This window comes from Passer domesticus, chromosome 5 (genome assembly GCF_036417665.1).
Source record: "Passer domesticus isolate bPasDom1 chromosome 5, bPasDom1.hap1, whole genome shotgun sequence".
Taxonomy (NCBI): Eukaryota; Metazoa; Chordata; class Aves; order Passeriformes; family Passeridae; genus Passer; species Passer domesticus.
Genome location: NC_087478.1, coordinates 69,149,149 through 69,173,034, shown reverse-complemented (window position 1 = coordinate 69,173,034; position 23,886 = coordinate 69,149,149). Strand labels below are relative to the sequence as shown.

Below are 23,886 nucleotides of genomic sequence, written 5' to 3'. Positions count from 1 at the left end.
TTGTAAAACGTAGGTTGTTAAAGCAGTATTTGCACTTGACACTTGTCCCCTTCAAAACAAATTTTTCACAACTTCTGTTTAACCCAGCAGTAACAAATTGCGTCTTACTTTCTACATCCTTCCAGTCTCTTCAACCAAACACATCCAAGGAAACTTCAAACAGAACTTGCTGACTTACAAAGACAATCTGCCTCTGACTTCTGCTACCCAGTCTGGAGGGAATTTAATTGCAGGAATGATAGATTGCATCCTCAGATACCATAAATGGATGTGGAAGATTTTGTGAACAATATGTTTTTCCTGGGAAGATGGGTGGCCAGATGTATTGGAAAGAAAATGTGTAGGTAAAATAACATCTAAAAAATACACACAAATTACAATGACATAATTTTATTTTCAATTAAATATGTTTGGCAAGACTGCAGTATTATAGGAATCTATCTGGACCGTCATGTTTTTGACATACTCTCAGGCAAGATGGCTTAGTAACCAAACTGGCCACTCAGTTTCCAATTCTCAACATCACCTCAAGGTGATCTTATGCAGTGGACACCCAAGTCCAGCCTGTCATATTAGGTAAATCAGAGGTAAGGATATTCTGCTTGATTTGTCCTTTTTTTTCCTTAAATCCAGTAGAAAATCAGCCTGTTGGATTTTTAGCTCAGCTTTCCAACATGAACCTGTGAGTCTCTGAGACAAAATGGGGCAGGTCAAACAAGCCTCTGAGGGCACTGCTGCAGTCTTGTGCCTATCTCAGCTCTGGAATTGCTCCCAGCAGGCTTCTGCAGTGTGAGATATGGTTGACAATAGCGATGATGGGGTTTGGAAACAGCGAGTAGGGGACTGGCAGGAGGGAAAGCCCTGGAGAAGAGCTGGAGACAGGTTTGTGTGAAAGTGTGGGGCAGTGTTTAACTCAGTCCCTGCCTGCTGCAGTGTTAGCTGCCTTTCCAGTCCTGTCTGCCTGCCCCTGACCCACAGCTGGCTGCTGCTACCTCCCCCTCCGGGCCTCAGAAGTAGAAGTTAATATTAAACAGGTTCCTGAGTAAAATGGGAGCGGCTGGGAAGAAAGAAATTGCCATGGCAAATTCCCACTGCTCATTGGGAGCTGGGCCCTATGGCCACCCTGGCATTTTTCTTTCTGAGTGATTCCTAGAGTTTACATCTCCCCTGAAACCTTTCCTCTCTCAGGGGTGTCACTGCTGGAGACGTAAAGGAAATGGGAAACTCCACATTACTTTTGTCACTCTGTCATGTCCACCATGGGACACTATTTTCCTTTCCCTGTGCACCTGGTTTCTAAGAGTCTATTTACAGTTGTTAGGCTGGGATTTGCTCATTTGTGTTTCTCTGTTTTTGAAGCTTGTTTCTAGGCTGCCAATATCCAGGAGACCTCCTAGGGACATGCAGAATCATACAGAAGACATTTAACCATTCGCTTATTTTACCTTAGTGAGAACTATGGTGCCTGGAACTGTCTGTCGTGTCAGGGCAACAATCTCACCAATAAGAAGGTCTGACAAAGTCGCTCTTTTGTGACTTAACCTCTAACTGTCTTGACATCCTTCTACTTTCACCAGCAGATTTTCATTGTCATTCTAACGGATCCAAAATACCTTCCCAGATTATCTTAATGGCTTAAAAGTATTTGATTTTTTTTCTAATATGTAGTATTTTTTCCTCCAGCTGTTTCTAACAGAATGCAAGACTGAACATACACACCTGGTGCACTTTTTGAACTTTTATTTCAGTGCTGAACATTGCATGAAAAATGCTCTGTGATGGAATCAGGTGTAGTAACTAAGTTTCTTCTTTTAAATATGAAAAAGGTATTCCCAATTCTCATGGGACAGTTTTCCATTGAACATCCAGGCTTTCTAATAACAGGGATTTGTTGAACTGAATTTGTGAGCTATTTGGCATTGATCACTGTGCTGATAATATCATGAGGGAGTCTGCTGCATAGAGAGCCTGGATCAAGGTCTTTACTTGGTGCTCCTTGTTCTGGATGAAAGTTGGTCTTAAACAATCATTCAAAGAAGTTATTCATTCCAAGATTGTTGGAGTTCATAGTTCATTCCAAGAACTAGCCTTTTTTGTGTTTTACACATACTTGTGCCTTGTTTTGAAGCTTGTTAAAATTGATATGTATATTTCACCTCCTTTTAATTCAAAGCTCTGTTTGCCCAGGTCTGGATTCTGCATATTCCAGAAAATGCCAGCAAGCATTCCCATTGACTTATTCCTTAGGTAGTTTAAGGTCACTAAAGTAATTGTTTCAAGGAAACCTGAGAACAGATCTACCTCTTCTCTCTTGTGTTCTTCCTAAAGTCCAGCATCTTTGGGTACTGTCCTAGTGCCCATGTTTAGAGTAAAGGCTTCATTTCAGTATTTTCTGGAGCAACTGATAGCCTGGATATGTTTGCTTTATTAACATATTTTCAAGAAGAGAGGCAAAATATCACTAACACTGCAGTGACATGGTTCTCCCTTCACCTTGCCCCTGCGCCCCAGCTTGTCACTATCTTTTTGGAATGTGTTTAGTGCTTGGTTTAAGGCTCTTGGCAGAGGGAAGCCAAGGGCACCATGTGGATCAGGCAAACAGTGGTTTCACAACCAGGATTTATTACAGAATCACAGAATAGGTCGGGTTGCCGGGACAATCACCCGGCCCAACCTCCCTGTTCAAGCAGGGCCGTCCTAGGTCACACGGCATATTCTGGAGTATCTCCAATGAAGGAGATACTACAGCAGAAGGACGCGATGTTTCTCGCCCCGTTACTGCAGCACCGGGTGGCTCAGTGCCAAATTTTGGGCTGGGCCTTTGCGGCGCCACTGTCCCGATCCGCTCCCCGCCCCCCGCCGGCGCCACGTCGCCGTTCCGTGCCGTTCCCTCCTGGAAAAGGCCCTTTCCCGCCGCCGGCTGATCCCGCCGGGGCGAGCCGGGCTCCATGCCCGGGCGCGGGGCTGCGCCGGGCGCGCTCCCGGCGGCGCCGCGGGGACGCGCACGGGCCGCGCGGTCCCTGCGGCCGCGCGAGGGCAGCACCGGCGCGGCCCCGCCCCCGCCCCGCCCCCGGCGCGTCCGCGCGCGCCCGTCCCGCTCGGCCAACGGGAGCCGCCGCTCGGCCGGGAGGGCGGTGCCGCGGCCGCGCCCCGCCCCGCGCGGCCGGAAGGATCCGCTCCCGGAAGTTCCGGCGCTGCCGCCGCTTTGCGGGATAAACAGTAATGGCGGAGGCGGTGGCGGCGCTGGAGACAACGGCGGGCGCGGCGGGCGCGGCCCTGGGGTCACCCGCGGCGGCAGCGGGAGCGGCGGCCGTCGCCTTCGACTTCGCGGCCGTGCCGCCGCCATCCGCGGGGCCTGGGGGAGGCGGTTGGACCAAGCAGGTCACCTGCAGGTACGCGCCGTCCGCGGCGGGTGGGGAGGGGGAGGGAAGCGGGCGGGCGCGGCCGCCCTTCCTTGTCCTTCTTTTCCTTTCCCTTCCCTTCTCCCCGCACTGCCCCCCCTGCCCCGGGGCCTTTTCCCTCACCGCCGCCGCCGCCCCCCCGCCCCTCCCCCCACGGTCACGTACGCGCCGCGCGCGCCCGCCCGCCCGCGGCGCGCGCCGGCCCCGCCCCGCGCGCGTGCCCGCGGGTGGCGAACGGCCCCGGGCGGGACCGGCCCCGGGCGGCGCTGCCGGCGGAGGTGGCGCGGCCGCGGCGCCGGCAGCCGGGCCCGCCGGTGGGGGCGGTGCGGGCCGCGGCCTGCCTCCAGCCGCGGCCTCGTGCGAGGGTGCTCCCTGCGGCCTAGCGCCCGCGGCGGCCGCGCCGGGCCGGGCGCCGGGAGCGGTCCCGCCGCCGCACCGGGAGCCGCGGCCGCTCGTTATTGTGCGGGAGCAGGCCCGCAGTGCTCAGCGCGAAGAACGCCGTGTGAAAGGAAGTCCTGCAGCCGCGTTCCGCAAAGCGCGACAAAGCAGGAAACGCGACGTAATTTAAATTGTTGTGCGTTTCAGTCGAAATTTAAAACTGGTGATTAGCTCTTGATTGATGTAGAGAAAGTTATATTAAAGCCGAAAACAGGAATGGGTTGTGACATGTTGCAGAATGTGCGAAGTGGCCCTGCCCGTGTCACATAGAGGTTCTGTGTGCTGCGTCATTTCCTATCCGTGTTTTCCTTTAAACTATATTTCTGATAAATCTTCTCTTTGGGGTTATGCAAGCCGTCCTGCGTGTTTTTAAGCTTGCCAGATGGACTATTTTTAAACCTACAGTGCTGGTCGGTTGGCAGGCAAAAAGGAAGTTAAAACAGTTTTGTGAACGTAGACATATATTAGTTAATATAAAAGCAAGTGGTAATCCAAGATTAAAATCGATGAGCGTCTTCTGATCTTTTAAAATTTATTTATTTAATAAATTACATTTAACATGTTTGTGGACAAATAAATTTTAAGTCACTGGGAAGCAAAAAGGAACATCCTTTTGTTAGGAGAGAAGAGGCTCCAGGTCGTGATTGGGTTCTTTTGTATCTCTTCTTTCTGCTTGCTTTTCCCCATTTGTTTCACCGGCAGATTGCAGCAGCAGCGTGAGGAGCCGCTGCTCGGCCTTCGCAGGGAGCTCGCTGCCCCTGTGTGTTTGGCGTGCCCCGCGGTGTTTGAAGCGTCCCTGCTCGCTGCTGCTGCACACCAGTTTTGGCTGGTGCCCAGCTAACTGCTCCCTTCGGGAAGCTCCGTTCAGCAGCGCTCTCGGGGCTGCTGCGGGCAGAGCGTTTTGCCTGCGAATCCCCGGGTTAATGTTTGATGCCGGTAATGAGGAAATGACCGGGAACCGTGCTTAGCTCAGCTTTAAGTGAGACGCAAGGTCAGTGCTCCCTCTATTTAAGTTTGCCTCATAATTTCTGAAGATCGAAGAGCTCAATTAGGCAGATTGGATTTGTGAGACAGCAATGGAATAGGCATAGACGCAGGATCGATTTATTGAAGACAGCGACTGCGTAGCACAGAAGCAGTCAAGTTCATCAGTGTCCTGCTGTGCAGAGAGTCGAGGGAATATGTTTATATTTAAACACTCAGGCTGAGTGAGAAGCTAAAGCTACTCTTTTGTAATGGTTAATGTGCTTTAATTTGAGATTAAACAATGGGATCTTGGCCTTGGATCTAATGAACATCTCCATTCTTTGTTCTCTTTGCCTAATCCTGCTAGTTATCCCATTGCTTGCTTTATTAATTTTTATGGGACCATTCAAGTTGGAGGGAGAATAGCTTTACTTGGGCTTTAAAGTGAAATTAGCAATTTCTACTTGCCCTTCTAAGAACGTATGATAAAAGTTTTGGATTTCTGTGTTCGGTTGTGATAGGATATATTCATATTTAGGAAGATATGTTTCTTACTATTAAATTTTGGATTACCTTTATGAGTGAGCTGGAGGATTTAACAGTGAGATGAAGAAGTTAAATTTCAAAATGCAGGTTTTTAGTGTAGGAGGTAGAGCAGTTTCTGTTTGAGTAACACTGTGCAATTTTTTTTTTGTTCACAGGGATTTTTAGTTGAATCATCATAGGGGTGACAGTAAATGCTGCCTGAAAAACTTCTGGGAGACAGTCCCTTCAGTATAAGGAGCTAGCACATGATGGCTGGTGCAGAAATGCTGCTGTTTTATGGAAACTGGAAGGCTTAAAATTGGTACCATAGGTTCTTACTGTTCCTTTGAATATCTGATATGATAAATAGGTTGGTTAATGAGTTTTAATATTACCAGTGTGATATCCTTGGGATGAATGATTAATATCTCAGTGAGAGACACAATTACTAAGAAGGACTTTGGTTTCTCCTATGCATACAGTTTTGCTGATGCTACCCTTCTGTTTTTCTTGCAGCTGAAGTTTAGAAGTCTCAGGGTGAAATATGGGAAATTATGTTCCCTAAGAGACAACGAAAAAGGTTTTGGTTTGTTTTTTTTTTTTACTTTTGTGGTTTAGCAGTTTTCAAGGCTTGTCTTTTGTAAAAATTTATAGTATTTTAATCTGGAATAAATGGCAGGGGAACAAAGCTAATTCAGAACTTGTTTATTATTATGATCTTTTTCTTATTGAAATAAAAAAAGAATGGATGTCCTTACCAAGTTCCTCAGTCCTTCCAGTTCAGATGGCTACATGGGTTTATTGAGCAGTGCTCTAGCCAATCTTTTTTTTCCAAAGGCTTGACACAGTTTGTTCCGTGCTCGTGTTTTCCAGATGTCATGCGATGTTAAAAGTCATCAAGTTGATGTAAACAAATTGCATTTCTTGTTTGTTTTAGAACTGAATGTAAATAAAACCCATAGCAGCTAAGTGCTGTACTTTGAGATCTGTCTATGTCTTTGTACCTTAGCTGTTCTTCCTGAAAACCTGGGTGAGGTGTTTTTTTCTTTTCATGTGAAGAATGTGCATCAGTAAAGTCAGGCCTCCTTAACTCCATGCAGGACACAAACCTCCTGACAGCCTCCCTGGACTGCCCCTTTCATGGCTGCTCTGGTCTGCATCCCCTGGTAACTTCTGAAGGAGGTTATGGAGAAGGGACAATGAACTAAGTGTTGTAAAGATCAACTTTTTCTTTTTTTCCTCCTTTTACTAACTCCAGCAGAATTTCATTGGCAGGTAATGTGGCTGAACACCCAGGAGCTGTGCTAGAGCAGCATGCTTAGCCTCTTTCCTGCTGCCTTCTTCACGGGAATTCTCAGTCTCTGTATGGCACCTGAAGAAGCTAATGGCTGCAGATAGATGTTATCCTGAGCTTCCCCATCTGCCAGTCATAGCAGTGTCTTGGGTTTTGAAGGAGGTTTGATGTTGGCTGTTACATTCTAATTTAGCTGAACCAGTAGTTTGACAAAAGAAATTAGCATTACCTGAAAGCAGAAACCTGAAGTAAAGAACAGAATACATCTGAATAAGGAAATGCATTGCAAGTTTCTGCAGCTGTAGAAAGAAGTTTTGCCTATTGAGAAATACCTGTGAAAATCAGGATATACTCTTTAGATCAAGGCATTCATAACTAGACATGTGTTGAACCTTTTGCAGTGATAAAATGCCAGTGCAGGCAGTTATTCATTTTGTCTGGTTGTTCTGTGTGTTGGTGTCACTCATGTTTTCTGCAATCATGCAGTGAACTGAACTGGAGAAATCATCTGGGCTTGGACTGTGATGACTTCTCTAATCTGGCTCCTCAAGCAGCTTAACCAAATTATACTTGTATATTTGAATTGGAAGGACAGTGAGCACTGCCACAGCAAGTGCTTTTTTCGATGACAGCATCACAGACCCTCAGAGAAAATCCAATTATATACTTGTCTTGATCTAGTTTTATCTTTTCAGATGAAATTACATGTGTTCTCTGATTACTTGGACCAAATGTAAATTTCATATGTCCTTCTACATGTCTGTAAGGCAGATAACTCATACATTTCTCAGTTTTAAGGGTGCTTTTTCCCTATAACCAGAATGAAGAGGCTGGTATTGCTGTTGAGTAGGGTTAAATTGAATATTCTGTGTAAGTAAAGATGCTCTCCAAGATAAATTTCATTGTCTTACCCTAAAAATAATGCACTCTCCTCATTTTTTTGACTTGGCCAAAGTGTTTTAGCCAAACACTGCAATGTGATATGTAAAGTGTTACATTCTTTGTGGCCTTAAGTAAAAATCTTGCCTCTTGGTGAGGGAGAGGGATGTGGAAGAAGTTGGGGTGTAATAATCCTAAGAGAAATATATTTTTTTCCCCTCCCACTCCAGCCTTCTTGTTCAAATAATGCTGAGTTTGCTGCATAGGATTGAAGGCCTTTAAGAGTGATGTATAAATTAGAGCTTGGAGTGTTTCATGTTTATTTTTTGCCCTTTATACCCTACCACTTCAATATAATTAATTGTGACAACTTTCAGAATTACATAGAATCTGGATTTGCTGAGGATTTTCTGATGTAAACTGGGAAGGAAGGAAAGGGGTTTGGAGCTTCATTTTCCCTATCACGCAGGGAGAGTCTAATTTTGGGGCTTATCATAAGTCATGTTGGACGAATAGTTTCTATCAGATGTCCTCACTTCAGGCAGGAGCCTTTCTGTCAGTCATTTATTTCAGCTGTAGTGGTGTCTCAACACTTGGCTGGCTCAAGGAGCAGAGTGGTTGGGCAGTGATCTGATCCAGATTAAAAATAACCATGGAGGCAGCAAAAGGAATGTCAGGTTCCATTGCAGCCATTTCCTGGTCTGTGCCAGCCAGTGGCTGTGGAGTTGCTGCCCCAGCACCTGGGGAAGCGGTGCTGTGTGGAAATGTGCAAAAGGTGGATGTAACACTTGTTAAAGAACAAACCTTAAGCAATCTGAAATATTTTTTTTACCCTTTCAGTGTGTGTCCCATTTCTTAAAAGCAGTCAAGCCAGAAATTCCAGTTATATTCTAGTTCTATGACTTCATGGGTGGTTAGGTTTGTTTTTGGTTTTGTTTGGGGGGCTTTTTTTGTTTGTTTGGGGAAGAGGGGGTGTTAAGTACGGGTGGGTTTTTTTGGTTGTGTGTTGGTTTTTTCCTTTTGACTTGGGTCTTCATTGGTGGTTTTTGCTGTTGGGTGGGTGAGCGTGACTTTTAGGGGGGTTTTGTGTGTTTTTTGTTCACAGTGGAGATTGCTGGTTGTATAGCAGGGATGGGCCTTGTTCTGTTTTTGTAACACTCTATTCCTGCTGGCTTAGCTGTTTGTGCCTCCACCTGATGCTGAAGACCTCATCTGGGTCTTCTACTGCTTGTTTTTTATGTAGGATCACTTTTCTTACCTGGTTAATTTGTCTACAGGGTACAGACAGGTGGCTTGGAGTGTGAATTGCAGCCTGATGGCAAGTGTCAGATTGCATTCTATTAAGCTAGTTGAGATTTTCTTTTTATTCTTGGTCTGTTGAATACACCACTGCTATTGCATATGGAGGATTATCAGCTCTCTAAACACTCAGCCTCAGATTTTAGTATTTCCCTAAAACTGGATTGCAGATGTAGCTCTATTTATGTCATTTAGTGCATTGTTCACTGGCTTTATCTGACTTCTTAAAAATACAGTAAACTAAATATTTGTGTAGAAGTGTATGCAGTTCAACATCTTATCACCTTTCCTAGTTAGGAATATCAGCTTGAGTGTACTGTTCTGGAAGAGCTGTCCTAATCTTAGTTGTGGCTGCTGAAAGATGATCCCTGTCTCTTGTGCTGGCTTGGGAGGCTGCACTCAGCTGCTTGGAGGGCCTGGTTCTGCTGGCTCTGCAAAGTGCTGAAGTGTGCAACAGGAGGAGGGGCAGGACTGCCCCATTCAGCAGCAGCGTGGGCTTAGACTGGTATTCTCTGCTTCTCAGTGGTAGTGTTTTGTATGAGACCTAAATCCTCACAAATGTTCTTGTTTACTAGCTCTTCCTATTTCCAGTGGGTTCAGAGTTTGCAGCTTGTTATCTGGAGGCAGTGCGGCTTCTTTCTAACCTGAAGTGTTGGTAAACATTTATGGACTCAGTTTTTACCCAGGTGTTTTTTTTTCATTTTTCCTTTTTTCCTTGGCGAATACTTTCATGTGGATTGGGAAAGGTGTACTTGAACTTTTCAGTTGTAGTTTTGAACATACTGAATCTGAACAGTTACGGTGCATTGAATTTCGAGAGGCTTGTTCTTCTACGTTAAAATTGAAAAATTCTTGGAAACCTCTCTACAGTTCTCTTGAATAACTGAATTGAAGATGCTGAATTGAAGGTGCTACTTGACATGCTAAAATTGATCAAACTGTCCTCAAAAGCTTTAAAACTGTCCAAGTTTTCAAGACGAGCAGCACAATATTGAAGCAGGGTTCTTTGATTTATTTGGCTCCTATCGCAGGAACTAATGCGTGTGTTCTGTCAGATGTAATTATCCATCACAAACATGTTTTTTGTTCTTGGAGAGGAAATCACATTTGATTGAATTATTTATGAATCCAGAATAGATTTAAAACCTTGGGTGATTTAGGGTGTGTCTGGATTTGAGTCTTAAATCCATTGCTGGGTTTCTGTAAGGTTTTTGCTTGTGTCCGGACACAGGGGCTCCAAGTAAAACTTTTTGCCAATCTACGTGGTCCAAGACTCTTTCCTCTTAGTGTCACAGCCCAGGATAACTCTGCTTTTACAGGTTTGTGTTTTTTCTCCAGGCTTTCGTAAGAGCAATTCCCTAAATGTGCAGCACAGTTCACTGGAGTAGCTGAGGCTTCATCTTTCCTCAAATGTTCTTATTTTTATGGTTATACTGGGGCAGGGTCCCATGAGTCTTTAGTGCTGTTGTTAATACAGCATACCTTGATTTGTAGAATAATAAGGTCATCAAAATATTTTTGCAGTTTCAGTACTTCTCCTTAACACCATTATCTTCTCTCACAGATACTTCATGCATGGAGTCTGCAAGGAAGGAGACAACTGCCGCTACTCCCATGATCTCTCCACCAGTCAGTCTGCCATGGTGTGCAGGTATTACCAGCGAGGATGCTGTGCTTATGGAGATCATTGCAGGTAAAGAAATGCCCCATGCAATCCTGCAGAAAGCTTTGCACTCTGAATCCTTGAATAGAGAGCTCAGGGAAAGACAGTAAATCTTAGTGCTTTCCTTTTCCGTTGCAAATTCAGATATTTTTAAAAATAGCTTTTCACTGACTCTTATGTCTTGCTAAATACCGGTGTTTGCTATGCAAAAAAATGAGCAAAGGCAAGGTGATAACTGGTTTTCATGAAAGTGATAGTTGTCAGTATAGGGAGTTTTTTTATTTTTTAACAATAACATTATTAGATTAATTGAAATCTGAGATTGCATTCAAGCTAGCTGAAAGGATGAAAATGAGTTACACTCTTTAAGTGATCATAAAAGCCTGAACAGGGAAGAATTTATTTTGTGTTGTTTCTTGAGGAATTGTACACTGACACTGGAACTACCATTTTGGGCAGGTAACTAGAGTTTGTCTTATAAGTTCTAAGATGTTGCCTGTACAAAACAGCTTTATGAAAATGTACTATGAATTGATCTATACCCCTGAAATTACAATAAAAAAGAAATTGTGAAGAAGAAAAGCAGATACTTTTCTAGTGGAGCAAAGCTTTACAAGGGCTTAGGAATGTTTCGTAATTAATTTTATTAAAACTTACCAGAAGTTTTAACATTGTCTTACTGCAGCTGTAATTAGCGATTAAACATTTGCATCATTATTTTATATGGTAGCTCATAGTTAGCTTTGCTTTCATGTTTCATAAAGGGTTACTATGTGTAGGAAAGATAACAGAGAATGCTTCTCTGTAGTCTCCTATCTGCCAGTGTTGTTTTTTTGATTCTATAGATCAGTGGTCTTCCAATTTTGGATCATGCACCCCATCAGCTCAATATTTTTGAGCTCCCACTGACATACACATTTATTTATAATTTATATATATGTATCTAGATCTACTACTGTACTGATGTTATGTACATTATAAAACATAACCCAGAACCTGAATTTTTAAAACGGTGTATTAAAAGTGAAATTAAAAATATTTAAGAAATATTTTATCAACAGTCCAAAGCAATTTTTATTGTCACTAAAAGCCTGATTTGTAGTAGTATTTTTTTACTGACAGTAATGTTGATTCAGTGGGCTTTTTTACTATTTAAAATCTCAGTGTAGCATTTTGTGATACGGTTATTCAAAGCTCTCGTTTGAAGTTCAGTCTATTTCAGTCCTTGGTTTTAATGGCAGTCGTAGCTGAAAAAGATCTTTCACAAAGATTTGCACATCCAAAAGGAAGTGTATTGTTGGGTGCATGACTAAGGTGTAATAAATTTAGCTGGCAAGTTTCTACCTTCCCTTGTGTCAATCAGCCGTTAGCGCAGATTAACTGGAAGGTGTTGCATTTTTATATTTTTAGCAAATGGGTCTAACATACACTGGAATTCTGATTTTGAAAGATTTTTAAACATGTTAGAGAAACCACTTGCCAAGTTTTTCAAGTGTGCAAGATATGAAAGGGTTGTTGGTAGTTGACACACTTGGGTAAGTTTTTGGCAATAAAATCACATAATGATGGAAGTACTTTGTTTTCAAAGTGTTGTCTCCATACCACAAATTACAGCGGCGGCTGGCCTCAAAGGAAAAAGCAGTTGCTGCTTCGGGACGTCCCTGCTAGCTGTGGCCAGCACCACCAGCAGCACTGGAGCACTCTCCCGTTCCTTGCTGCGGTCAGGAGGGCGCCTAAGGGATGAGGGTCAGTGAGGAAAGGGCTGCTACCCAGCAGGAGATAGAGACTGACTCCAGCTGTAGCGAATTCCGGGTTTGCTGGCTCCAAGGGCATTGACAGTTGAAGGCCCCGAATGGGAGCCTGACACCCACTTTTATGGAGGGGAGGATACAGAGGTGGAGTCTGGTCTTCAACTAATCGGAGAAAAGGTGGGAGGGGGGTGAGGGTGACTGATACAGCAGAATAACCAATAGGGAAAAGCCTGGGGAGGAGCCCTGGCCCCTGAGCTAATCACTCGACGCCCTGGAAAGGATGGGTCGCCTAGTGATGGGCAGGGCACCCGGGAGGGACTAAGGAACAGATACATAGGTTGCCAAGGGGAACAGGGAGGAGAAAACTGGACTGGCAGGGCGAACGAGGGAAGAGATAACCAGGGCAGAACCACTACAAACAAGGGCGTTACATGGAACAAACCAATTTACAACTTAACAGTGCTAAAGCATACAACACACACTACAACAACAAACTTCCTTCAAAAAGCCATTATCTGTTCGTAGAATGACTTTGTCTTGGAGAGACAGTTGGAATGTGGTTGGGTTTGGTTGATTTGGGTTTGTTGGTTTGTTTTGTTTTTTTTTAATATCTCAGCAGCATACTGCTGGCACTGACTTGTCATCACAGAAAAGGGTAGCAAATTTGCAGCTCTTGTCTTTGTGAAATAAACATGCATAACTCATCCATGACAATTTTTAAGTGCTTTGCCATGAGATAATCAGCAAACATCTGTGTAGTACAGAAGATTTTAATGGTAGCTCTCCATCTCATAACTGCAGTGAGCATTTGACTATTTAAAGGTCTATATTGATGACATTTTCTAGTGTCACTTGTCTGCTTCTGGATCCATCATTGCTACAATATCTTGCCTGTGAATGATGCAGTGATGAATTTCTGGTGGGGTGCTATCCCTGTATCCTTACCCTGCAATCTCTTATTGTGGTCAGAGTGGCTGCTGCTTCAGTGGTTTTACTTGCACAGTTTTTTTCCATAAAGCATTGTTTTTATTAAAGTAATTGTATACTCAATAAAGTAATTGAGAAGATATCTCGTCCAGTGAATCTTTTTGCCTTTGTTAAAGAAGTAATTTGTTGAGAATGTTTCTCTACTGGTACATCTTTTCTTTGGTGTCTCACAAAAAGTAGTTCATATTGAAAGAGAATCTAGCAAGTGTCATAAGCTGAGATGTGAAAAACATATGTACTTTTCCTTCTGCCATACAAACTTCTCACTCTGCACAATTTATTCTACTGCTTGTTTCTTCATACTCTAGCAGTGTTTTCTATGCGTTTCCCAACAGTATTTGCTGACAAAGGAATGCATTTTACTTTGTCACCATATTGTTTTCCATGAGTTATTTCAGTCATTTTTACCATAGTAGGAAGACAAAGTGGTCCAGTGGTATATGGCTTTTTGTCTTTCATTGTTATATAACAAGCCTCAAAAGAGGTTTTGAAACCCTTACTGTAAAGTTCTGCAAAGTACTGGATTCAGTAGCACATCACTTGAAACATCTTGGAAAAAAATTGTGGAGGTTTGTCTTTGTATTCCGGATGTTCTGATTTTCAATGCCTTGCTAATTGAGATGGCTTCATCCTTTCAGTAGCTAATATCTCAAGGTACAGCATACACTGAGGGCATGGTTCTTCATTAATAATAGTCAGTGTAAATCCATATTTCAGATTGCCTTCTTGGTAATCTTGATCTCTTCTGTGGGTCCCCTCCCCCTGAGTTCAAGAGCTGATTAGGTTGGCATTCTCACACCTCATAGTGTGGCTGATGAGGAGCTGGTAGTAGAACTGTTAGCTCTGACATTTTCTTGTTGGCTTTTGCTGGCATTATCAGTGCTGTCCTCAGCTCACAGTTGATCTTTTCAAGACACTTGTTCACTTAGGGCTGGTTTAGGTAAAACAAGATCAGATAATCTGTTGATCCATTAAGGGGCACTAGCAAAGTTCAATATGTCACATTGTGCTGAAAGTGAGCAGACAAGGGGGTGCTACTGTCAACCCACTGGGTGATGGAACACCTCCTTCAGGGCACCTCACACGTACCACATGTGGGCTCTCTGACATATGGACTGTGGGAACACTGCCATCAACATGTATCTTAATAGTAATAGTAGTAATTTATTGTATTTTAAAGATGGAAAAAAACCACTAAGTTCTAGTATTTTCTTCCTGCACCCCATTGGGTTGCTTTGGGCACCTAGTATGCACACTCTTTGGAGGCCACAGATGTAGAAATCTGAAGGCTAGAATTTTAAATTTGTATTTTGTAGGAGTAGGATTTCCAAGCTGACGTTTGGTTAGGAGCACATCTTCAATATGCAACAATTGTGACACTTCTTTGTTTTTAATCTGACACAAGCTAAGTGAATCACAGTCACTTCAAACTTCTGTATGATCTCAGAAAATTCCTTCCTGTTGTCCTTGAAATTAGTCAGCAAATATCTAAGACTACAATAGTGTATCTGTCATTTATTTTCCCCATGTAGTTCCCTAGTTGCTGGAAGACAGATTTTTCAAGGAAATGGTGCCTTCCTGTTTATTGTGGATGGTAGGGTTAAAAGGGTTCTGATTATCATTTTCCACAATAAGCTGAAATAGGAATAAGCACTCAAATACAGTGTAAAATCTGCATGAGGTAAGATGCTGAGACAGAGGAAAAGAATAATTTTTGTTGGTGGGCAATATCTGAATCTGTGCCAGCTGAGGCCAGGTTGCCCAGTGCATTGTCCAGCTTCTGCAAGCATGAAGATTGTGCAGCCATTCTAATGTTTAAGTACTCTTAGAGCAAATTTTTTTTCCTAATTTTCATAACTGTAACTTCCCAGTTTGGACTGGTGTCTACTGACTGTCATCCTATTACTGCACCTGTTAGAAGACTCTGGCTGATCGTTCCTGTGGCTCCTGTTCCTGTGAGGTAGTTGGAGACAGCAGTGTCTGTCCTGAGCTGGATAAACTGGCTCATATACATAAAGCTGGACAAACTCATTTTTCTCATTCAGCAATACTACACGTGTAATAGGTAACTGACCTCTTTGGGACATATTTGAAGATTGTGTAAGAATTGTGCGCTTTTTTCTCCAAAATCTTGGAGTACCTTGTATTTTCTTGAACAATGGCTGACAGATTGCACAAGTGGAAACATTTTTCTCTAAAGGGTCATCAGTGACTTTCTTATTCTAGCCATTTCTGGGTCTTCCTTCCAAACAGCATGTTCACATCTTTAGTTTGTTTTCAGTACATGGGGCTGCTGTCTGGAGGTACTTTTTTGTGGAAAGTTGACATGATGTGTTTTAACTTTTTAGGTATGAACATACCAAGCCACTAATACAGGAGGAAGTGACTGATGTTAACCCAGAGGCAGAAATCTATCCATCAGTGTCCTCAGAGTTTGCATCGCTCCCTGAAACAGTTGAAGAATTTATTGCTGAGATAGAAGATGAAAATACAGATCTGGCAGTAGCAGCAGTAGGGGCTGAAGACTGGGTGAATGCAGTGGAGTTTGTCCCTGGGCAGCCGTACTGTGGACGTGGTAAGCTGATAATGAGATAACAGTGAATTTCCATCATGGCTCAACAGTTTCTGTGTAGTGCATTTATTTTCATGCATTTGAGTACAGCTATTCATACTTATTGATTAGTTCAAGTGAGCTTGGGTTTTCCAATGTGAGTAGTCAGACTGACTGTTTCATTCTGAAACCAGGTATATTTCAGGTCAGTCTCTGCATGACTGGCTTTCTCTTGCTATGTTTCTGAATGACTTCAGAATGTCCTTTGAAGTTTAGTTTGCATATGGGATGGAAGAGGAAATTACTGGTGATAAAATTGATATTACTACTCTGGAGAGATAATCTGCCTTTGTATTTTGTGTTGGGGTGGTTTTGCAGTCTTTCAGAGGTTTTTTGGTGAAGATATGGAGTCCTGTAGAAGGAATTGAAGCCTAATGCTTGCTTTTGTGACTCCCATGGCCAGAGGCTGAAAATTATATTTTCTGCCTAGCTTTCTGAAACTCAACTTCTAATACTGTGACAGCTCACAATGAGAATGAGACTGAAGAAACTCATCAAATGGGACCACACTATTTGAGTAGCATACTTCTCATCCGTTTTTCCTGCCAAAATGTAACAGTCTTCAAATTAAAGGGAAAAGTAGGCTGAAGGTGTTCACTTTAAGATAATTTCTATACTTGTCTCTCTAAGGCATGAGGACGCTATCAGTACTTAAATGTTTGAATTCAAAATGGACACCTTGCATCTAGAAGAATTTGAAGATACAGAGTGTTCAGATTATACTGCTTTGTCTCCACGGCACTGCTTAGATTCTCACATTTGGAAAGAGAATGACCGTCTCAGTGTTACAGGGTGCTGCTTGGAGCCTCCTGCCATCCAGTTTGAGGAGGGTGAAGAGGAATGGTCAAGTGACACAAACTGTTTGCTAATGTTGTTGAGAAGTTTGATTATGGAATTGCGTAACAGATCTGTGAACTTGAGTGTGAAAACTTGACCGCCACCTTACTGTCGTGAAATATAGAGCTTCTGTGCCTGTTGAGACAGAATATTTAAAAATATTTTTAAAAAATATTTTAATCAGAATATAATATTTAGATTGAAAGGAACCTCTGGATTTCATATAGTTAATTTTCTGCTTAAAGGTTACCAGGAGCTTTGTTTAGTTGGATCTCCATCCTCATAGATGTTCAAAGGGCTTATAACCTCTGGGTATTCTTTGTGGTGTTCAGCTTCTTTCACAAAGAAAGCCTCTTTCCTAGTATGTAATTGGATTTTTCCCTGCCTCAGCTTGTCTTCTGTCTCTTGTCATTTGCACATCTGAGAAGAGTCAGTCTCTCTTCTTGGGAGTCAGCCCCATTAATGACTGTCTGGCCCTCCACTGGAATCAATTCATTGCTAGTTTGGACAGCCAGAGATTTTTTAAATACACACAGTCATTACAGAAGAGCTGGTGCTTCCTCCTGAAGTCTAAGTCACTATACTGTTAACTTAGTTAACAATGTAGTGACTTAGTTAATTACTAAAAGCAATTTTTTTTTTCTAGGGGTTAAGCATACTTTTCATGCAAACTTGTGCAAGATTAAGTTAAAAAGCATTCTCTTCTGTGAATCTTGTTGCAAGTGTTTTATAGCTTTTGAAACTTGAGGTAAACATACTCATCTGTTTCTGTTCTGAACAGTGCTACATGATGCTAATTCCCATGGTGACTTTATTAAAAAAACTTCACTTTTCTGAAGCAACTGTCTTTATTAAGCTACAGAAATAAAAATGTGTGCAGTGTGTTCTGTAGTGTGTGCCTTAAAGCAGATTATTGTTGTCAAATTGCTGGAGAAATGTACAGATACTTGGAAACTTCAAAATGAAATCTATTTCTCAAGGTTCCCTAGAAGCCTGTGTGTTTAAAATTTTCTTAAAAATGATAAAGATTCAAGGGAGGCAGTTTAACCATGCATAGCTGGGACTGTAATGCTCACCTTTTACCACGATTCTCTGATTCGGAACTAAACCTGGTATCTTGAAGATGACTTCAGGACCTAGCAGAGAAAATAGTGATGATTCTTCAGATATTCACTTGTTAGCTGTACAGATGTGCCACATTTCCGTACTTGTTCTGCAGTAATTGAGGAGTAGAAAGGCAGAAATACAAGAAGCAGTAAATTGGGTGTCTGTTTCCTGTTACTGAAAGATTAATGTGTTTACTGTTACGAATTGTGTTCTAAGTGCAAGCAAGGTGGTGTGTGGATTAAAGTTAACAAACCGGTTTTTCCACTAATATGAATTTAACCCTATTGACTGGGAGATGGGCAATGAGAAGGTGGGGATTGAGTCCACCTACTGGTAAGCAGAGATTTGGAAACAGCAATCAATCACAGAGAACAAATGTTACTCTGAGGGATGTTGGATTTGTAACTGCTGAGGCAGTGAAGTCTTCTGAATTTTTCTAATTGTGGTTTCAAAGAGGAAGTAAAACTGTAGCTGTTACAGTGCAGAAGATACAGAAAATGCACATGCTGTTCCAGCCTCACAGTAAAGAGTTTCTTCTTAATGTCTAATCTAAACCCACTCTTTTTCAGGTTGAATTTTAGATTGAAACCATTACCCCTTGTCTTATTACTTCATGCCTTTGTAAAAAGTACCTCTCCATCTTTCTTGTAGGCCCCCTTCAGGTCCTGGAAGGCTGCAGTAAGGTCACCCCGGAGCCTTCTCTTCTCCAGGCCGAACAACCCGAACTCTCTGAGCCTTTCCTCATAGGGGAGGTGTTCCATCCCTCTAACCATCTTCATGGCCCTCAGCTAGGTAAAAAAATCTGTGACAACATTAACTTGAACAAACAATGGCAAGTGCGACAGTTGAGGGACTAAAAACTGAATGGTAGTTGTGATTTTTGTTATTTCTTATGGAAGTGGAGACCATGGATTTCAAATGGGGGGCAAGTGGGATTTCAGTAAGTAAGTACATATTTGTACATACATATTTGTACATACATTTATGTTCTGCTGAGCTACTCAGGAAGGAATGTAGAGCCTAGTACATGGTTTCTTGTCACTTTTCTTGGTGCTAGTTCGCTAAAACTCATGGAGAAGAAGAACTAATGAACATAACTTGGGAAATCTCGGACTGAAAATGAACAGGTTGCTAGATGACTTGTTACTCAGTGATTCTCTTGCTTTGAAAAGTATGTTTCTAACAAACAGACTTCTCCAGGATCATTGAGTGATTACTACAGTCTGAGATGGTTCAAGAAGGAGACTTGATCTTGAGAGCTAATATTTTTCTACACTGAACTTCAGTATTTGTTTATTCCTCAAAACTTAAGTTGCAGGGACATGCTTTTTCTTTTTCTTAAACTAACAGAATGATACATGCCTGTTGTTATGTCTTTGCTCCATGGGGATGAAAACTGTGCAAGTTTGCCGCCTCTGATTCATTTTGAGGAGTCTGTCCTTCACTTTAACTGATCAAAGTATGCCTTTGGTAGTTTCTGCTTGCTTCTCCAAATGTAGTGCTTGAACATCTTCTAAAAGTTACACTTTCTTAAAGCATAGTTCACTTGCTACTCTTGTAACAGTTTCTGCTTATGTAAATGAGCTCCAGCTGCTGTTCTTCCTGGTGTTTACTCTGGATATAGTAGTGCTTTATGTTTATTACACCTTCAGTTTCTCACTGACTGCTTTTGTCTTCCAATCCATTCATCATCCTACTTATATAACAATCTCACAAGGCTGACTTGTGGTGAGGCAGGCAAGCATGTGTTTGAGGTACAGGGAGGAGTGTTCAGCAGTAGCTTTCTAAAGGGGGAAGAGCAAAGATACAGATTTCAGTTCAGTTTAAGTTTAGGTGAGGGAATTTAGTTAGGATTTTACAAAACTGATAGCCATCTTAGAATGCAGTGGTAATAGCCTGAATTTCAGTTTCGTGTGTCTGGCTAATTGACCAAATACCTGTTTAGGACAGGGTTTTTTTGCAAATATGTAGGGTGGAGTTAGTTTGGGAGATGTGGACACCACTTTTCTATCAATCCTAGAGATGCATGGGAGTCCAGAAATGAAAGTTTGTTGAGGCTAAAGAACAGTGTGCTAATTAGCCTGCACATAAGGAATTGCTAATGTGGTGTTGCCATACTAGCATTTTTTTGTGCTGGATACACCTTTATTATTTCAGCTGTGTAATTTCTGGGGAAAAACTGTTAACTTTAGCTGATGTGAAAATTTTAAGTAAAGTGAAATTTATTCTAAAAGGAGTGAGAGATTTGTGGCCTTATTTAATGGTTGCTGAAGCAGAGTCTGTATTAAGCTGCTGATGACTACTGCAGTTTTTCTAGGTGGACTTAGCCTGTAAATGGATCTTCCCTGACCACTGAAACTTTGATAGCTTTAATCTTGTCCTGGGTTGAAGAATGAAAAAATTTGTCTTGAAATTAATTGAGTGGGGAAAATAATTTAGTTCAGATTGAGAGTGTGTGAACTTGGACTGAAATGAACCTAGGTTGTTTCTGTTATTCTGTTTGGGTAACTCTGAGTGTTCTTACTCGCAGTGCTCAAAATCTGAATGTGCTGCTTACTGTTCTTAATTTTATTCCCAGCTGCTCCTTTCTGTGCTGAAGCACCCTTGCAGGAAATGGTGATTGAAGAAGAATACGAGAAGCAGCAGGCAGATGTGGAGATGAAGAAGGAGCTGTGCCCCTATGCTGCATTAGGAGAATGTCGTTATGGAGAAAACTGTGTGTATATCCATGGGGACGTGTGTGATATGTGTGGCCTGCAGGTCTTGCATCCCATTGATGCTGCTCAGAGATCTCAGCACATAAAGGTAAGCAAACAACTGTCTGCTGTTTAATAGCTGTAAGTTATTGCTTCCTAGCTTCCCTCAATCACTTGTTACTAATTCCCTTTTATTTGAAGGTGTGTGCAGGTCAGGCAGTGAATGAAATTCCGGCTGTAAACTAGACTGTTTCCTGCCAGGGCTATACTCAAAAGCAGCTGGATTTCCTTATCTGTGTTGGGAAAGCAGTCTGCTTAAAGATACTGGAGCTTTGTTCTTTGCCTAGTCAAAGTGGATGGTCTTTTGGATTGCCTTTTCAGTTTTAAAAGCAGTGTCTGAAGGAAGGAATTTGAACTCTGAATTGATTGTTCTCCAGTACTTAAATTTTTTTTGAGGATGAAGATTTTTTTCGGCTTAATCACAGTTCATGCATTATGCAAAGAAGCAAATTGAGTTAAAAAACCTGCTTAGACCTCACCAGATGACAGTCATCTCTGTTGTTGTTTTCTTTGTGTCTCCTTTTCAGTCTTGCATTGAAGCTCACGAGAAGGACATGGAGCTTTCCTTTGCCGTCCAGCGTAGTAAAGACATGGTGTGCGGGATCTGCATGGAGGTGGTGTATGAGAAGGCTAATCCTAGCGAGCGCCGCTTTGGGATCCTCTCCAACTGCAGCCACACTTACTGTCTCAAGTGCATCCGCAAGTGGAGGAGTGCTAAACAATTTGAGAGCAAGATTATAAAGTGAGGCACTTTCCCATTTCGATTGTGCTTTGTTACTGTGGAAGAACTTAGTAACTTGTGACAACTTGCAACAGACTTCCAGATGCAGACTGCACAGAGGCTGCATTTAATGCATACTAACTTTCAGTTTAGGAGTGAAATAATTGTTAGGGATAACATTTACACTCTGATTTGGTTAATACGGGGTTAAGTTTGCAAAACTCAATGGTAGTAAATAACTGTTGTTTATTTAGTAGCATGTTGTCCAATGGTTACTGTTTATGTCTTGGACACCCAGGCAGGAATCTGGAAACAGATTAACCAGTTCAGAATGTATGCTGCTTAATTCATTGCTGCCTTAGAGCATTACTCAGTTGGCAAAATATTTCTCCGTTTAAGGCTGTTCTAGAAAATACAAAGTTCCAATCAAATAAATACAGGAAAAATACCAAAATAAATTTATTTAATTCTAAAGAAAAAGGAGTCTGTGTGAAGTGTTTTTTCAAGCTTTTCTGAGACAAGCTGATCAGCTGCCATTGCCATTGAGTTCTTGAAGAGAATTTAGGTTATCTTCACTTATAAGAGAGTCTAGATTGAAAAGGTTGTACAGCAAGTATGTGAGTACAGTACCTCTTTAAAGATGGATATGTGCCATGGCTTGTTATATAGGGGAGAGAGCACCCTGTAATGTGGAATTTTGCAGCACAGTCTGTTCATTTCCCAGGTCCTGCCCAGAATGCCGGATCACGTCTAACTTTGTCATTCCAAGTGAGTACTGGGTGGAGGAGAAGGAAGAGAAGCAGAAACTCATTCAGAAATACAAGGAGGCAATGAGGTATGAGCAATGCAGCCTTTTATCAAATTGAGACTGCAGAGATAAAGGCACACATGGAGAAGAAGGGTGTTAATGTAAAGCCCCTTTTCACACCTCCTTTCCAGCACCACGTCTTTGCCCGTCTGCCCACAGATGCTTGCACACGGTCCCAAAGCTATTCCTGTGTTCTTTCACCTCAGTCTTCCCCTTCTCTACACAAAGCACTGATAGTGTAGCCATAAGGCAGACCAGGCTCGTGCACTGCACACCATTAGTGTACCTCTGCATGCATCAGTCCACACATAGTGTAATAAATCATTTCTGTATGTAGGTCTTTCACTCACAAAATGCCTTCTGCTCCTGGTACCTGAGATCCTTGTGGACTGCAGGTAAACGCAGTTCTGAAGTCTGATTGGGGTGTGCTGTCAGTAAGGGTTGCGATATTTTCCTTTCCAGCAACAAGCCATGCAGGTATTTTGATGAAGGCCGTGGGAGCTGTCCATTTGGAGGGAACTGTTTTTACAAGCACGAATATCCTGATGGCCGCCAAGAGGAGCCGCAAAGACCCAAAGTAGGAACCTCAAGTAGATACCGGGTTAGTGCTGCTGATTAATTGTCCTTCCAATAGACAGAGAGTACAAGAGGGGTGTGCATTATGTCTTCTGCCTTGAGAAGATGATAGGGAAATACTGACTTTTCTTTTTTCCACTTCTGATAGACCTCTGTAATGGTGAATTTGAAGGAAGCGGTGCGCTAAAGTTTGTGAATGCTGGAGGCCAAGATGGAAAGACTAAATTTAAAAAACTTTCTTACAACATACTGAAGTAAAAATGTTGGGTAGCAGTAATAGGGGTGTGTGTAAGGGTTAATTCTGCTGGAGGTCAGTATCTCCCTGAAAGAGAAATGTGATTTCTTGCATGTCAGAAAGTACAGCAGGGGCATGTCAGCCTCTGGAAAGGCTCCTGCTTTGTACCACTGGGTCACGTGGGGAAATCCTTGTGTTCCATTTGCAGGCCCAGCGGAGGAACCGGTTCTGGGAATTCATTGAGGAGCGAGAGAATGGTGATCCCTTTGAAACCGACGAGGATGAGGTGGTGACCTTTGAGCTTGGTGAGATGTTGCTTATGCTGTTGGCAGCCGGAGGTGATGATGAGCTAACGGATTCCGAGGATGAGTGGGACTTATTTCATGATGAGCTGGAAGATTATTATGATTTGGATCTATAGCACCTGTCAGTGGAGTGTGGACTGTTGTCTTGGCTTCAGGCAGTAGCTATTACCTGTGGTGTTGTGGCAGTGCCTGTGTTTCTCCTAGGCAGGCCGATCAATTCCAGGTGCTGTTGTAATAACTTTTACCCAGGGTCTGTCTCTTCCCTTCCCCTCCTTTCCCACCCCAGGAGTGTTGTTTTTCCTCTGTTTCAACAAATAACAATAAATAAATCTTTAAAATGTTAGTTTTTGTAAAAATGAATTTAACTGTCAGACAGTTAGCTTAGGTTTGTTGCTTCATCTGTGTACCCAACAGAGTTCACCCAGTTCCAGGGTTAAAGTGTTTACAGGACTTCCACACTCATTTTGAAGAGCCCAGATACAAAAATGAGCAGTGGCCATGCAGTGGGGATGTAAATTGGCTGATGGCCTTTATTCTGTCTTTGTACCAATATTTCTGATTTCAGGCCAGATACAAATATTCTTTCTGGAATCAGTTCCGTTCCAGCCCCCTCATGTACACATCTTCATTTGTGACTTTTGGTCTCTGTTTACTTGCACATTACTATAACTACTGTGTAACCAGAACCAGGTGTGAACGTTCTGGATTTTTACTGTGTTTAGCATGA

The 23,886-nt window shown here is 42.5% G+C and overlaps 1 protein-coding gene across 4 annotated transcripts; it reads left to right on the top strand.

Moving 5' to 3' along the window:
- Window positions 1–3,179: 3,179 nt before the first annotated feature.
- MKRN1 (makorin ring finger protein 1) lies at window positions 3,180–23,502 on the top strand. 4 transcript variants are annotated; one of them, XM_064420836.1, is made up of 9 exons: window positions 3,182–3,392; window positions 10,367–10,495; window positions 15,552–15,778; window positions 18,410–18,550; window positions 20,337–20,563; window positions 21,042–21,256; window positions 21,960–22,070; window positions 22,506–22,620; window positions 23,063–23,502. In XM_064420836.1, exons 1-9 carry the CDS (start codon window positions 3,223–3,225, stop codon window positions 23,273–23,275), a joined length of 1,548 nt encoding a protein of 515 aa, XP_064276906.1. In that variant the 5' UTR covers window positions 3,182–3,222; the 3' UTR covers window positions 23,276–23,502. The 4 variants fall into 4 exon arrangements, with proteins under 4 accessions (XP_064276908.1, XP_064276906.1, XP_064276907.1 ...); XM_064420835.1 differs by having other exon boundaries at window positions 3,184–3,392; window positions 22,506–22,644; XM_064420838.1 differs by lacking the exon at window positions 18,410–18,550 and having other exon boundaries at window positions 3,180–3,392.
- Window positions 23,503–23,886: the final 384 nt, after the last annotated feature.

What these genes read in the sequence shown, in the direction of transcription:
- MKRN1 (XM_064420835.1), top strand. Translation starts at nt 3,223, where the DNA reads ATGGCGGAGGCGGTGGCGGCGCTGGAGACAACGGCGGGCGCGGCGGGC. An exon ending in AGAGATCTCAGCACATAAAG is followed by an intron (nt 20,564 to 21,041) that starts GTAAGCAAACAA and finishes TCTCCTTTTCAG; the next exon opens with TCTTGCATTGAAGCTCACGA. An exon ending in GAACCTCAAGTAGATACCGG is followed by an intron (nt 22,645 to 23,062) that starts GTTAGTGCTGCT and finishes TTCCATTTGCAG; the next exon opens with GCCCAGCGGAGGAACCGGTT.